Source organism: Tupaia chinensis, unplaced genomic scaffold, assembly GCF_000334495.1.
Source record: "Tupaia chinensis unplaced genomic scaffold, TupChi_1.0 Scaffold000410_1, whole genome shotgun sequence".
In the NCBI taxonomy this organism is placed as follows: Eukaryota; Metazoa; Chordata; class Mammalia; order Scandentia; family Tupaiidae; genus Tupaia; species Tupaia belangeri.
Genome location: NW_006159915.1, coordinates 2,911,737 through 2,928,749, shown reverse-complemented (window position 1 = coordinate 2,928,749; position 17,013 = coordinate 2,911,737). Strand labels below are relative to the sequence as shown.

Sequence of the window (17,013 nt, the reverse complement as noted above, 5' to 3'; positions counted from 1 at the left end):
GATTTCTTGCTTTCTGTCTCTCTGTCTCTCTGTCTGTCTGGCAAGCACATGCGCCCTACAGCGAAACAAACAAACAAACAAACAAAACAAAACAAAAAACACCCAAAAAACCAAAAACAAACAAAAAAACAATATGCATTATCATATTATCTAATTGATTCTGGATTTATTTTTTTAAATAATTTAATTTAATTTATTATTGTTATTTTTAAAATTTGCTATAAAGCACATGCGTGTGATAGAGAGAGAGAGAGGGAGAGAGAGAGAAAGTGAGAAAGAGAGAAAGCAAGCTGCCTAGTCTGGGTCTCAAATCACGGTTGGCCACATGGGAGACCATTACTCTAATCACCACGCCACCTGTTGGCCCCTGTTTCTAGATTTCAACACAACATGGAATGCACAGAAAATGTTTACGTAAACGTCAAAAAAAGAATTTATTTTTTAATATTGCATCCTTGAGTCTATTACTTGCTAAAAAACACAATGCACAGGATACATGAAGGGACTTCAAAATGTTCATGGAAATACTGAATTAAAGTATGAGTTTATTTTGTTGCAAAATACTTTTGAAATCTATGCCTACTTTTTTCATAATCTCCATTTTCGTAAACTTTCAAAATATCCTTTTTCTACTTAACTAGTCTTAGTCATTTTTTGATGTTCATTCAGCAAGATGTCCAAAATCTGTTTTGTTTTAATTATTTTATTTATTATTATTACTTTTCATTTGACGAGAGAGAGAGGAAGAAGATGAGAAAGCAAGCTGCCAGGTCTAGGACACGAAACGTGTTTGGCCGTGTGGGAGTCCAGTGCCTCAATCGCCACGATACCTGCCTAGCCCCCACAATTGTTTTTTAATAAGTCAACAATTATGCCCTCTAAAGATGGGTTCTAGCACAGGCAATGTAAGCTAAACATTTAGCAGAGTTTCTGGAATTTAATTGGTATTGAATTAAAAAGTAGCTTTACTTCCTTTCTTCCTGATGGTAAATAATTACTAGTAAGGCTATCAGGCTTTTTGATATTAGTAGACTCAATTTTTATTTTCTACTAATAATTTCACTACAAATCAAACATATAATAACACTACAAAAAATGTTTGGCACGTATGTTCTTATTTAATCAGCACAGAAACTCTAAGGTAGATGTGATGATTATTCCTATTTTTAAATGAGGAAATTATGGTATAAAGAAATAAATTTGCCCAAGGCAATATGGCTGGCAATCTTGAGTTTAGGATTCAGCACCAGAAGTCAGATTTTTTTTTTTATTGAGAGACTTTTGCTATAGGGCATGTGCGCTCGTTGGAGACACAGAGAGTGAAGGTGAGAAATCACTCCCTAGGGGAGATGGCCACACTGCAGTCCCTTTTCCTGCATTCTCCTCTTAGGATTTTGAGCACCCACACACATGTGCCCAGTATGAGTTTCAAGCCACCAGGTCAGGGACTTGAACTTCGGTGGACCATATGGGAGTCTAGCACCTTAACCACTACACTACCTGCTGGCACTGAGATTTTTAAAAAAGTTTATTTATTGATACTTCTCCTAAAAGTGAGAGAGACTGATAGAGAGAGAGACAGTATCTTCAAGAGGATCCTGATGTCATGAGTCACCTACAGCTTTAGCTACCCCTGGATCATGGGCATATCGCCTACTGCACTGAGAGAATCTCTAAATGATAATGACCAATAACACAAACCTGAAACCCTCTCATGTGGGTCAGCTTCAGGGAGCATGGCATTTTACTGGTCAATACCATCTGGCTCTGAGTTCACAGTTTTTTGTTTTATTTTTTGTGAGATTTTTTTTTTTGTGCTTGCTGGAGAGACAGAGACAGAGACAGAGACAGAAAGTGAGAAATTACCCCTCAGGAAGGATGGCAATGCTGCAATCTCTTCTTCTCCATTTTCCTCTCGAGATTTTGGGCACACATACTCATATGCCCAGTGTGTTTTAAGCTGCCAGGTCTGGGACTGGAATTGCAGGTGACTACAAGGGAGTCCAGTGATACAACCATTGCGCCATCTGCTGGTCCTGAACCTACAGTTTTTAATCAATTACCTTGTTCTGGGGCAAGCCCCATAGCCTATTGGTTAAGGGATCTGGATCTCATATGGCTGACCTTAGTTCAAGTTCTGGCACCCAGTGTCTTGGGAACACACTGGGTACATGTGCATGTGTGCCCCAAATCTCTACAGAATGGAGATATAAAGGAGAAGTGATTGCAATGTGAACACACCCCACTGAGGGGTGCTTTCTCTCTCTCTCCCTCTTTTCAGCACCTGTATCTTTAGGCAATTGTTTTGTCTCTCACTGGAAAGAATCATTATTGAGTTTCATTACCCATCGCTCTTGCTTTAGTACTTGTTTTCCCAAATTCTTTTGGATGTAGCCTAGCTATTGGCACTTTTTGAGGCCCTTTAATGGCCACCATCAAAGCTATCATTTTATAATTTAAAGACCTCCAAAGAAGCTCTAGTTAATCTAACTCAGAGAGAAATGGGCTAAAATAAACTTTGTGCCTATTCAAAAATCCAAAAGCTCTATAGGTTAATGTTTATCATAAACATACATAAACTTAGCTTTGAAACATGATGAGTAAAACTTATTTCCAACTACTGAAGTCAACAACAATTAGGACATTCTTTTCAACTGAAAGAATCTCAAGCAATCATATAAAATATAGATTAAATATCTACAAAAAGACCACACCTAATTCTATAAATACTTCTACTTCAAGTGAAGTTTCAAATTAGTTACAAAAAAAGCACTCCAAGCCTCAGCATGCTTTCTTAGCCTTGAACAGTCTTATCTTGGGACAAAAACTAGGAAGTAAGAGTTAGATAAAAATCATATTACTACAAGCTTCCCTTATTGCAGACAAAGGAAAATGGTAAAAATATTGACAAAGAAAAGGCCAGATATACTACTCTTTTTTTTCTCCAATTTTAAAAAGCAAAGAGAAGAAACAAAAAGAATGCTGAAGAATGAAGAGGCAAAACAATATGCAGAAAGAAACTAAGTTGAGTTTATGGGGGAATTCAGTAACATCTGCTAAATAACAAAGTTTTTTTTGTGCTTGTCTTTTAGATATGTACTTGATTTTGAAGGCCACAGAACAGAACATTCTCGTGGGGAGAGGCTACTCTATCCAAGAATGTTACTGTCCTGGTGTTTACATGGCTAGTACTAGTCAGAGGATTAATGTCTGTTATAGATCACCAAAAGATCAGATTAACAACCATTTCACTGATTAAACTGGTTCATGGCTTTGAGATTCCTCCACTAAAAGCATTCTATGAGCAGAGAGGAAGTTCAAAGAAATGCCTGGGAAAATTAAAATGTATATACCTCTGTATAAAAATATCCAAGCATTTGGAAAACATTTTTAAAAATTCTTAGAAATTTAAAATCAGTCTCTCTGAGCAGGGAATAACATAAATTCATCAGGAAAAAATGAAATAAACAGATAATTGTCAACAAGTGTGAAATTTAGTATTAGAGGGCCAGCCTGTGGCCTAGTGTTGAAGTGGCTGGATCCCACATGGTCAGCCATGTAGTTCAAGTCCCAGATCTAGCAGCTTGGGAAATATGCTAGGCACGTGTATGTATGCATTCCCAAAATCCCAACAGGAGGGAGAGATGGAAAAGAAGGAATTGTGGTATGACCATGTCCCACTGGGGAGGGGGTGCTTTTTCCTTTTCTGTCTCTCTCTCTTTTTTTCTGTCCCCAGCAAGCTAAATACACACACACACACACACACACACACAGTATTAAAATCTCACCTTATTTCAGAAAAGATTTACGGTAAAGACAGAAAATATTCACAAATGAAAACAAAACCAAAGATATATTAAAAGTTTAAATGAGAGGTATGTTCAGACATTAAATCATATCCCTCATGTGGATTTTTTGTCTTTTTAACTTTATTTATTTCTTCTATGAATCAGAGCGAGAGACAGGGAGACAATAAAACAGCATCCCCAACAGAGTCTCAAGGACACCATCCATTCCCTACCTCAGCCAGCGGATTATGGGCACATATGGGCTCAGGTATTTAGGGAGGTCTCCAGATATGAACCTAGACCTTCCCAGGTGGTTCAGCCTTGCAGAACAATGCATTTTTCTGCTGCTCCATTGTCTGCCCACTTAAGTAGACTTCTGTATTCTGGATTAAGGAAAATTGGGAAATGTGTAGCAAAGTGCAGACACACAACAGTTTTGAGTAGAGGGGATAAGGGCATCAAGTTGGAATGGGAAATCTCTTAAGTTGTTTCACTGTGTTTTGGATCTTGTAGCTCCCTAAGAGTACAAAGGCTAAGGAATTTTGTTCCATGGCAGCCTTCCCAAGTACTACCCCTGAAAGTCACGAGATGTAAAAACTGGTTTTGACGACTCAGCTGGAATGAGAGTAACTCTATTTCTGAAAAGAAATTACCCTGGCAGGAAGCTATTTGCTCCTGCACGGTGAGCTTCGGTGACAGAAAGTGAGGGGAAGGGCTCCAAATGATTACTAGCTTTCAGAGTAACCCAATACACCTCAGCTTCAAAAGAACTGCAGAGGTGCCAATCTGAGACATTTCTGCTACTTGCCCCCAAGACTCACTCCTCGAGATTACTCCTTGATCCACCTATTTTTAGTTATTTCAGAGGTATGATTGATCATTTCTATGAGGCAGGCAGACCTGCCAGCTAGACTGATGTTATCTGAGTTCAGGACTTTTTCGATGAGGGCAAAGAGATGGCTGCTTTATGAAATATGGAGTGAAAAACTTAAGCTGTGCCCATGGATGAAGACTAGAGAAATGAATTTCTTCTTCTCAAACATGTCCTCAAGTTATCTAGCTTTTACCTCTCCTTTTCAGTTTTAATTTGGTCTATTGTTCTGATCCTGGGACACTATATTCATATAAAAGAAAGATTTGGCAAGATGAATGCCAGATACAAAGAATGGGACCCTAAATCCTTGTTTTCTATAAGTTGTATGTTCAACGCCAAAATTTTGGGCTTGGTTTTGTCAGAAAAACATACTATAAGAATTCTAACAGATTTTTGCTGCTCAGAACCAAAAAAGCATGAATTGAAATGATCTGAAGGAAAGATTGTATAAAAAATTGATGAGAATGAACTCAATGTAGAATATTTTCCAACGATTTTAAAATAAAATAGGAATAATTCAATTAAACACTAACCTGATATAACATGGCTTTAAATGCCAATTGTCTTAATTTCATGGTTAAAGTTTCTCCTGCTCTTCCATAAAACAATCCCTGGAAAACAAGAAGAAGAAAATCTACATTTATTCTTGATTTTCTCTTCTATTTCTTTGTAACATTTAGTTATTATACTTTTAAGTCAGTAAAGGGGAGACATCAAAAAGCAATCACAGTTGTTTTTGCTTAAAGTTTACCTGCATGAAATAACTGACAAAGCAAATAACACCCAAAATGACAAATATCATGGAATAAGTTTCTGCATCATGCTTTAATGTGGCTTTATCATCATCTTCAAACATCTGCAAAGGAATAGGTTTTTCATCAGGTGTTTGTAGGAAAATATAAAAGAAACAGTAAAAAACTAAGATGTCTATATATAGCAGAATTTTTGAAATAAATTTTAACGTAAGAGCAAGACTATATACATATTTCTGTGTGGGGCAGTACCCTGTTATTTTAACATCTGCATTCATTACATATGATAGAAAATAATTTACTATGAATTCTCTCAAACTATATAAATATTGTATCAGAAAAATAAATCCTGTTATTAACATCACCATATATATGTATTTTAAATAATTATTTTTAAATTTAACTTTATTTATTCATTCATTTTATTTTATTGACCAGAGAGAGGCCGTACAGAGAGAGAGGGAGAGAGTGGGAAAGTGAGAAAGGAATGAGACAGTGAGAAAGCAAGCCACCAGGTCCAGGACTCAAACGGTGGTCGGCCATGTGTTTGTGTTAGTATTTGTTTGTGTTAGTATTTACTTACTTTTATATTATTATTATTATTAGTGTTTTGCTAAAGGGTACATGTGCTTGCCAGAGATAGACAAAGGACAAAAAAGGTACTCCATGGGGAATAGTCACGCCACAATCTATTTTCTGCACCTTTCCCCTCTTTGGGAATTTTGGGTATGGATACACATGTGCTTGGCTTGTTTCTCAAGCTGTCAGGCCTGGGACTTGAACCATGTAGTCAGCCATGTGGGACCTAGCTGCTTTACCCATCAGGCTCACCTGTGTTATTGCTAATAGCTTTCAGTAACTCAAGTTTCTTAAGATTCCCATGCCTAAAGTAGTACCTGCAGTGTCAGGCCTTTACATGTGACCCTAAAGAATTGTTCCTCAAAGTAATAATTATACATATACTGGCATTTATATTGACAGTAGTTAGGAAAATAAGGGAGGCTGAAGGCCTAATACGGATCTGGAAAGACCCCTGAACTCACCAATTCTTCTGAGTCTTTTGGCACAATCCTAAACTCTTGTTATTTCCTCTCCCTGAGCTAGCTACTAAAAAATTGCCATTGTTCCAACTAGTTGAAAGGAGACTAGTCTTATTTGTCTATTTTATTGCTTCAGTGCTTTGGAATGCTGATATGGCACTGGAGTCACAGTTAGAAAACAAAGCAATTTCTTTGATGAGCGCCCAGTCAACATGGGAGAGCCAAACACTTCACAATAGATGCCGAGTTATCTCCTGAGAACACTCATTAACCTTTCTTTCATAGATCCCCCACTGGGGGTGACTGCTGAAAGTTCCAAATTTCACCTTTGTGATCAGAGTGGTACCAGTCTGTCCTCTCAGGCTGTACTTTATATATCTATGTATTAAAATAGCAAATTAGTTTTACTTACAGTGACGATTTTTGAAAAGATGATGGAAAATACTGGATGGACAGTCCCATTTAGAGCAGAAGCCAATGTCCCCAGAACCACAAAAGGCCATTCAGATTTGCATAATTTAAAAACTTTTAATAGAGGAACTTCAGGAAGCTTTGCCTATTAAAAAAATATCTTGGTTAAAAAAATCCCAGTTTGTGAGCATGATTGAAACTAGAGGAGTTAGTCAGTCATAAACAGAACCGTGATGTAAAATATCAATATGACAGGTAACAGGGTAGAAAAGATTTTTTTTCCTTAGAGATAGGGCACTACCCCTATTACTAGTAATGACCCTAGAACATAAAATAAGAAGGATAAAAAGGGACTGTTCAATGTTACACTTTGGCATTTTACTCAGTTTGTCATCATTTCAAAAGTATAAATTAATTTACATGTTCTGATGGCTAAGCCTCACAGAAGATATTTTTATTCTTATTAAACCAGTTTTTCAATTTCATACTCTAGAATAGGGTAAAATCTAGCTGACAACTAGCAGAGGAAGTCCAAAAGGCAGAAATTTTACTAAGATTTGTAAACTTGAAAGTTTTCCAGTTTCATGATTTATATACAAAAATATTTTAAAATGTAGCTAAAAAGTTGTTTTATTTTTATTTTTAAAATTTTTCTGGAGAGGTCTTTGCTATAGGGTGCGTGCACTCGCCAGACAGACAGAGAGAGACAGAGAGATAGAAAGTGAGAAACTACCCCCCAGGGGGGATGGCCATGCCACAATCCCTTCTCCTCCATTCTCCTCTCGGGATCTTGGGCATGCACGCACACACGCCCGGCATGAGTTTTAAGCCACTGGGTCCAGGACGCGAACCACCGTCGACTACGTGGGAATCCAGCGACATAGCCATTATGCTAACTGCTGGTCCCCAGTTATTAAGGACCCACATGGGAAAGCCTTCTCTCAGACCAGAAAAGATGTTTTGAGGTTTATATTCCCAAGTAAAATGCTGCAGTATCAGAGCTAATATTAAACTCACCAAGTCCATTTCCTCATCTTTCCAGTGATGGTATCAATTCTTATTTTTAGAATTAAGCTTAATAGGCCAGAAGGTGGTGTGGCGAAGGTGCTGGACTCCCATATGACTGACTACAGTTCAAGTCTTAGACATGGCAGCTTGAAAATCAGGCCAGACATGTGTACATGCATTCCCAAAATCCAAGGAGGAGAATGGAGGAGACATTGTGGCATGGCCATACTACCCAGGAGATGATTTCTTATTTTTCCTCTCCCTATCTCTCTCTGGTAAGTGCATGTGACCTATCTCAAAAAAACGAAAAGAAAATAAAAATTAGTCTTAACTTGGTATTCGCAAAAAATAAGCATCCAATAAAGGTTAGCAGCAATTGCTGTTACTGATATTATTAGGAAGGAAGGATTACACAAAATCCAGGAGTTCTGTTTTGTTTTGTTTGTTTATTTATTCATTCATTGGTTTATTTATTTATTTGCCATAGGGCATGTGTGCTTGCCAGAGAGAGATAGTGACAGGGAAAGTGAGAAATTACCTCCCCAGGGGGAATCGCCATGCCACCATCCCTTCTCCTCCACTTTTATCCTGGAATTTTTGGGCATGCACGTACATGTGCCTGGTGTGATTTTCAAGTCACTGGGTCCAGGACTCAAACTATGGTCGGCCATGTGGGAGTCCAGTGCCCTACCCACCATGCTACCTGTTGAGCCCCTCCTTCATTTTCTCTTTTTATTTGCCACAGGGCATGTGTGAGTAAGAGAGAGAGAGAAAGAGAGAGAGAGAGAGAGAGAGAGAGAGAGAGAGAGAGAGAGAGAGAGAGAGAACACCTCATAAATAGGGTATGGTTATGTCACAATCCCTTCTTCTCCACTTTTTAAAAAATAATTATTTTATTTATTATTATCACTATTTTTGAATTTGACCAGAAAGAGAGAGAGAGAGAGAGAGAGAGAGAGAGAGAGAGAGAGAGAGAGAAAGCGAGAAAGCAAACTACTAGGCCAGGACACAAAACACGGTTGGCCAGGTGAGAGTCCAGCCCCTCCACTTTTCTATACAGCTGGGATTTGGGGCATGCACACACACATATGTCTAGTGTGCTTTCTGTGCTGCCAGAGCTGGTTTTAGAACAGCAGTTGGCCATTTGTGATCCTACTCCTTTAAATACTGCATTATGGGGGCCAGCACCACATAATCCTAGGTTTTAAACAGAGAAAGCACAAAGCAAGTAGCTATTCTGTATCTGCCAGTCCTTCCTGGGCTACAATGAATTAATGGTTGTGGTGGTCAAAGCACAGTTAATACAGTAATGATCTCTCCTTGCTCTGGTCTGGCATATGCAGTGAGCTTATTTCAGAAACTTTAAAAAACAGTTATGAATACATTTGTTGAGTAATTCTTATTTTTAGAAATTTTATTTCATTTATTTCTATTATTACTTTTGAATTTCACCAGAGAGAAGGGGAGAGAGAGAGAGAAAGAGAGAGAGAGAGAGAGAGAGAGAGAGAGAGTGAGAGTCAGAAAGCAAGCTGCCAGGTCTGGGACTTGAACCTCAGTTGGCCATGTAGGAGTCCAGTGCCTTAACCATGCCACCTACTGGCCCCCGAGTAATTATTTTTAATAGGAAAGAAGACACTGAAATGTTGGTATTTCATACAGTAAACTTCTTTGTGGCATTCGTTCTTAAAGTAATGGCATTTATGAACCAAATAACCAGAGAATTCCTTAAGGAAGACTATAAAATAGTTTATAATTCTAGTTCTAATCTTCATGTGGCAAGTATAGTGCAAACTTTATTGTATGGATAACAGGACTTTAAAAATTCTTAAGCTTTCAAAGTCTGTTTTCAGGAGGAGTACACCACAGTTATATTAGGTTGCTTAATAGTTTGACTGGGGACCAGCAGGTGGCATAGTGGTTAAGGTGCTGAATTCCCACATGGTTGACTGCAGTTTGAGTCTAGGCCCTGGCAGCTTGAAACTCATACCAGGCATGTGTACATGTGTGCCCAAAATCCTGAGAGGAAAATGGAAGGGAAAGGATGGCAGCATGGACTCCCCAGGGGGATGGTTTCTCTCTTTCTCTGTCTCTCTCTCTCTGTCTCTGGTGAGTGCATATGCCCTCTAGCAAAAATCTCTCAAAATAATAATAATAATAGTAGTTATTATTATTATTATTTTACTGTTTGAGTCAGCAGGTGATGTGGTGGTTAAGGCGCTAGACTTTCACATGGCTGACTGCAGTTTGAGTCCTGTACCTGGCAGCTTGCTTTCTCACTTTCCCACTCTCTCTCTGTGCCTCTCTCTAGTGAGTGCACGTGGCCTATAGCAAATTTTTAAAAATTTTAAATAAAATTAAACCATTTATTTAAAAAAAATTAATGATCTCTATCATCTTTTTCTCTAAAGTTTTTGAGCTCATCATCATAAAATTAGTTGACTGTCCAAAAAATATGTACAGAAAATAAATGGCCTGCAGATAGGAAAGGAAGTTATAAAACTCTCTTATTTCCAGATGGCATGATCATCTATGCAGTCTTATGGATCCACACAAAAAAAATTAAAACTAGTAATTGAGTTTAGCAAGATTGTATAATGCACAATTAATAAACTAAAATGAACTATTATTCTATACACAAAAATGAAAAATAAAAAAATAAGAATTGGAACTTTCATTATTTTTTTTGCTATAGGGTGTGTGCACTCGCCAGAAAGAGAGAGAGAGAGACAGAGAGATAGAAAGCAAGAAGTCACCCCCCCAGGGAGGATGGCCACACCGCAATCCCTTCTCCATTCTCCTCTTGGGATCTTGGGCACACATACACACGCGCCTGGCATGAGTTTAAGCCACCGAGTCCAGGACTCGAACTGTGGTTGGCTACATGGGAGTTCAGCGACATAGCCATTACGATAACTGCTGGTCCCAAGAATTTGAACTTTTACAAATGTGATATAAAATAGCATCCAAAATATTGAATACTTTTCTTATTGCACAGGCTAGAATTTCTGGTTCAATATTGAACTGAACTGGCAAGAGGCTGCATCCTGCTTCCTTCTAGTCTTGTCTTTTACCATTTAATATGCTATTCACTGTAGGTTTTGCAGTTGCCTATTATGAGACTGAGAAAAACTTTTTCAATTCTTTGTTTGCAAAGAGTAATCAAAAATGAATGGTTCATTATGTCAAATGAGTTTTCTCTATTGGCTGAGATGATTAGTTTTTCTTTTTTTAGGTTTTTAATAAGGGGAATTACATTAATCTCTGAATGTTAAACCAACCTTGCACTTCTTAGGAAAATTCTACTTGATGATGACATATTATTCTTTTTATATATTATTAGATTAGATTGGTCAAATTTTGTTAAGATTTTTTTTCTATCTATATTCATGAGGGATGTTAGTCTATAATCTACTTTTTAAAAATAATGTCTAATTTTGATGTAATAATGTTGGTCTCATAAAATGAGGACTTCCTCCTCTTTAATTTTCTGTTTGGTAGACATGAGTAAAATCACCTGGACCTGGAATTTTCTTCATAGAAAACAATTTAATGAAAATTTCTTTCTTTCTTACAGATATAAGACTATTCAAATTATCAATTTGTTTTTGAGTGGGCTTTGGTAGTTTGTGTCCTTCCAGGAATTTGTCCAAGAGAATTGTGGAATTTGTTTGCATTTATTTGAGTTGAAGGAAATGCTTTTATAAAGTTATTTTACTATTCCTTTTTTTTTTTTTTTTGGAGAGGTTTTTGCTATAGGGCACGTGCGCTTGCCAGACAGACAGAGACAGACATAGAGACAGAAAGCGAGAAATCACCCCCCAGGGGGGATGGTCATGCCACAATCCCTTCTCCTCCATTCTCCTCTCAGGATCTTGGGCACGTACACACACCAACCCGGAGTGAGTTTTAAGCCACTGGGTCCAGGACTTGAACCACGGTCGACTACGTGGGAGTCCAGCAACATAGCCATTACGCTAACTGCTGGTTCCCATTATTCTTTTAATACATGTAGACTGTGTAAAAATGTCAATATTCTTGAAGATTTTTTAAAAAGAATTATTATTTTATTTAACTTTATTTATTTATTTAAATTTTGACCAAAGAGGGACAGAGCAAGAGCAGAATGAGAGAGAGAGAGAGAGAGAGAGAGAGAGAGAGAAAGAGAGAGAGAGAGAGAAAAGAAGCCACAACAAGGTCTGGGACTCCAACCACCATTGGCCATGTGGGAGTCCAGCACCCTTAACCAGCATGCCACCTGCTGTTCCCTCATTGTAGATATTAATAATTTGTGTGTCTTCTTTTTTCTTGCTTAGATAGTCCAGAGGTTTTCAATTTTGTTGTTCTAAATGAAGCAGCTTGGATTTTATCAATTTTTTTCTTCTTTATTATTATTTTGTCATTTCTGGTCTTTTGTTATATGAAGTATGATTCGTGGTTGATTTTTATTTATTTATTTTTTAAATTTTGCCAAAGCTTGTGTGTACTTGCTAAAGAGAGACAGAGAAAGAGACAGGGAAAGTGAGAAAGGACTCTTCCCCACATGGAGTTGACTAGGCCACAATGCCTTCTCTTTTCCTCCTTTCAGGATTTTGGCCATGTATGCACACGTCTGGTGCGTTTTTCAGTCCACTAGGTCCAGGACTCAAACTGTGTAGCTGGCCATGTGGGATCAAGCTGCTTTAACCACTATGTCACTGGCTACTCTCATGGTTGTTTGTTTTTTTTTGAGAAAGATTTTTGCTATAGGGTGTGTGCACTCACTAGAGAGACAGAGAGACAGAGAGATAGAAAGCGAGAAATCATCCCCTCTTGGGGATGGCCACACTGCAATTCCTTCTCTTTCATTTTCCTCTCAGGATCTTGAGAATGCATGAACACGTGCCTGGCATGAATTTAAGCTACTGGGTCTGGGACTTGAACTATCTAGTCAACTACATGGGAGTCCAGCAATGTAACCACTATGCCATCTGCTGTTCCCTCATTATTGATTTTTTTTTAAAGCTCATTTCTATATTTCTTCTATGAGAGAGAGGGAGAGAGCAAAAGAGACAAAGAGGGAAAGCACCCCCAATGGGGGCCTGACGCTTTGACTTAGTCCTATCATTTTCAGCCAGTACCACATCGTGGCCACAAAAATAGATGCCTAGCATACCCAAAGCTTCCAAACTTGAATCTGGAACTTTCTCACATAAGACTGCCTTGAAGATCATCACATATGCTTTGTATCACTTGAATTCTTTTTACTTTTTTTTTTTGGAGAGATTTTCACTGTAGGGTGCGTGCGCTCGCCAGACAGACAGAGAGAGACATAGAGACAGAAAGCGAGAAATCACCCCCCAGGGGGGATGGTCACGCCGCAATCCCTTTTCCTCCATTCTCCTCTCGGGATCTTGGGCATGCACACACAAGCGCCCAGCGTGAGTTTTAAGCCACCGGGTCCGGGACACGAACTGTGGTCGACTACGTGGGAGTCCAGCGACATAGCCATTACGCTAACTGCTGGTTCCCAATTCTTTTTACTTTTTTTTAAAAAAAATGTTTCTTTCTTTCTGTCTTCTGTGAGAAAGAGAGAGACACCCCAATAAGATTTTTGCATCATAATTCACCCCCAGTTTCAGCTAGCCCAGAAGTGGGTACACGCATGTGCAGCCATCGTCATCAGGAGGTCCTGGAACATGAACCCAGGACCTTTCCCATGTGGCTCTATCATGTTACTGTTGCACCACCACCTGGCCTTACATGAATTCTTCTTAACTTTATTAAGACTTGCATTGTGGCTCAATACAGTCTACCTTGGTAACTTTTCAGATGCATTTGGAAAAAGTGTATATACAGCTATTGATATGTGGAATCTTCTATAAATATCTACTAGGTCAAATTGGTTAATAATGCTATTAAAGGGACCACTGGATGGCATAATGATTACATTACTGGACTCCCATGTAGTCAACTGTGGTTCAAATCCCGGACCCGGTGGTTTAAACTCACGCTGGGTGCGTGTGCGTGCGTGCCCAAATTCCCAAGAGGAGAATGGAAGAGAAGGGATGGTGGTGTGGTCATTGCCCTGGGGGGTGATTTCTTGCTTTGTTTCTCTCTGTCTCTCCAGTGAGCACACGTGCCCTACAGCAAAAATCTCTCTTTAAAAAAATAAAACAAAACAACAAACTCATGGTGGGCACATGTGCATGCGTGCCCAAGATTCTTTTTTTTTTTTTTTTTGTTTTTGCATGCGCTTGCCAGACAGACAGAGAGAGACAGAGAGACAGAAAGCGAGAAATCATCCCCCAGGGGGGGATGGTCACGCCACAATCCCTTCTCCTCCATTCTCCTCCTGGGATCTTGGGCACGCATGCACACGCGCCTGGTGTGAGTTTTAAGCCACCGGATCTGGGAAGCGAACTGGGGTCGACTACGTGGGAGTCCAGCAACATAGCCATTATACCAACTGCTGGTTCCCTCATGCCCAAGATTCTGAGAGGAGAATGGAGGAGAAGGGATTGTGGCATGGTCATCCCCCTATCGGGTGATTTCTCACTTTCTGTCTGTCTCTCCTGCAAGCACACACACCCCACAGCAAAAATCTCTCTAACAAAAAAAGAAAATATGTTTGCTGACTATTTGTTCTATCAGTGTTTAATAGAAGGGTGTTGAGATTTCTAAGTATAATGCAGATTTTGTGGGAGGGAGGGAGGGGAACGGGGGGGGGGACAAACAATACTTTTAATTGAAACAAAAATAAAGTTACTTGCTGATGGTAATATCTATGGTAATGTTTGTGTCTTGACTGATATGCACTGTATTCTTGCTGGGGAAAAGGGTATGTTGTACAATGTAAAGATGTATAGTGATTAAATGTAAATTATACATATATAAATATAATGCAGATTTGTCTATTTCTCTTTGCAGTTTTTGATAAATTAATTCCTTTATAATTACAAAATAACCCTCATTATCCTCAGTAATGTTCTTTGCTCTGAAGTTTACTTTGATTTCCCTAAACTATCTACCTTTAAGTATTAGTATGCACCATTTAAAAACCTTAAAATAGGGGCCAGCAGGTGACATAGTGGTTAAGCCACTAGACTCCTATATGGTTGACCGTGGTTCGAGTCTGAGACCTGGCAGCTTGAAACTCACACTGGGTGTTTGTGTATGCATGTTCAAAATCTCGAGAGAAGAATAGAGAAGGAATTGTGGCATGGCCATTTCCCCTTGGGGGTTGATTTCTCACTTTCTTTCTCTCTGGTGAGTGGATATGCCATATAGAAAAAATTTCTCTAAAAAAAAAAAACAAAACTTTAAAATAACAATATAATACCTTTGTTTTTTCCTTTCTGGCATTTTGGCTATTATTTTCATAGATTTTACTAATACTTTTGTTATAATCCCTACAGTATAATGTTATTTTTTTTCTTTAAAAAAGGAAATTATCTTTTAAACATATTAAAAATGTCAAAAAATTATCTTATCCTAGCTCAGATAGTTACTATTTTTGATACTCTTCATTCTTCTGTATAAATCCAGATTTCCATCTGGTATCACATTTTTCATTTAGTATCACATTTTTTTTTTCTGCTTGAAGGACTTTGTTTAATATTTCTTGTAATGCAGATCCTTTCTTTTTTTCCCTAAAAAAGTCTGAATTTTCTCTTCATTTTGAAAAGGCATTTTCCTGCATGTAGTGTTCTAGCTTGAGGTGTTTTTTCTTTCTTTTTTTTCCCCCCGTTCAGTACTTTAAAAATAGCACACCATTATCTTCTGGTTTTCATCGTTGCTGCTAAGAGGTTTGTGGTTTACTCTCTTTTTTTCTCTATACATATTTTGTCAATTTTCTCTGCCAGCTTTAATATTTTTCTCCTTATCACTTATCGTGTTTTTTGGGTTTGGAATTTATTAAGCTCTTAACCTGTGGGTTTCTAGTTTTTATTAAATTTGGATAATTTAAAAAAAAGAATGATTTCTTTAATTTTATTCACCTATTTATTTTTTAAATTTGACCAGAGAGAGATTGAACAAAAGAATGAAAGAGAGAGAGAATGAATGTGAGGAAGTAAGCTTTCAGGTTTGGAACTCAAACCATGGTCAGCCGTGTTGGAGTCCAGCGTCCCGGCCATTACACATCTGCTAGCCCCCAAATTTGGAAAAATTTTACTATTATTTCAAGTATTTCTTGCCTCCTTTGCTTTTCTTTTTATAAGACCATATGGGCATATGAAATATAATTACAAATGTTTAATGACTACTAACTCTAAATTTCTGGGTCTAATTTTGAAAGAATTATTTACTTAATTTTATTATTGTTATTACTATTTTCAAAATTTGTTAGAGGGCGCATGTGAGAGAGAGAGAGAGAGAGGGACAGAAAGTGAGAAAGCCAGCTGCCAGGTCTGGGACTTGAAGTATGGTTGACCATGTGGGAGTCCAGTGCATTAAACACCATAACGCCTTCTGGCCCTTCTGGGTCTATTTTTATAATTTTTTTCCCCTTCATTTCATGTACTATTTTTGTGCTTTTTTGCTACCCTTGTGATTAAAAAATTTTTTTTAAAGAGATTTTTGCTATAGGGCATATGTGCTTGCTGCAAAGACAGAGAGACAGAAAGTGAGAAATCACCCCCCAGGGGGATGGCCATGCTGTAATCCCTTCTCCTCTATTCTCCTTTTGGGATCCTGGGTATGCATGCACACGTGCACAGTGTGAGCTTCAAGTTACCAGTTCTGAGACTTAGGCTGCGGTCAGCTACATGGGAGTCCAGCGACGTAACCATTATGCCATCTGCTGGTTCCCCCAATATTTTATTTTTGAGAGACTTTTGCTACAGAGTATATGAGGTCACTAGAAAGACATACAGAGACAGAGAGAAAATGAGAAATCACCTTCCCCCAGGGGGATGGCCACACTACAATCCCTTCTCCCCCTGGGATTTTAGTGGGCATGCACACACATGTGCCTAGTGTGCCTTTCAAGCTGTCAGATCCGGGACTTGAACCATAGTCAGCCCTGTGGGAGTCCAGGACCTTAATCAGTACACCACTTGATGGTTCCTGTTTCATTGTTTTTAGTGTCTCTCTCTGTTACAAACTTCCTGCCACAGCCTCCCAAGTAGCTGGAACTACTTGGTGTACACCACCATGCCTAG

At 38.4% G+C, this 17,013-nt stretch overlaps 1 protein-coding gene across 1 annotated transcript in view; it reads right to left on the bottom strand.

Annotated features, from left to right (window-relative positions):
• ABCB5 (ATP binding cassette subfamily B member 5) overlaps window positions 1-17,013 on the bottom strand; it is a 170,276-nt gene that overhangs the window by 69,175 nt on the left and 84,088 nt on the right. The window contains 4 exon segments of the mRNA XM_027774185.1: window positions 5,196-5,273; window positions 5,414-5,518; window positions 6,867-7,004; window positions 13,325-13,333. Coding sequence (XP_027629986.1) covers window positions 5,196-5,273; window positions 5,414-5,518; window positions 6,867-7,004; window positions 13,325-13,333 — 330 coding nt within the window.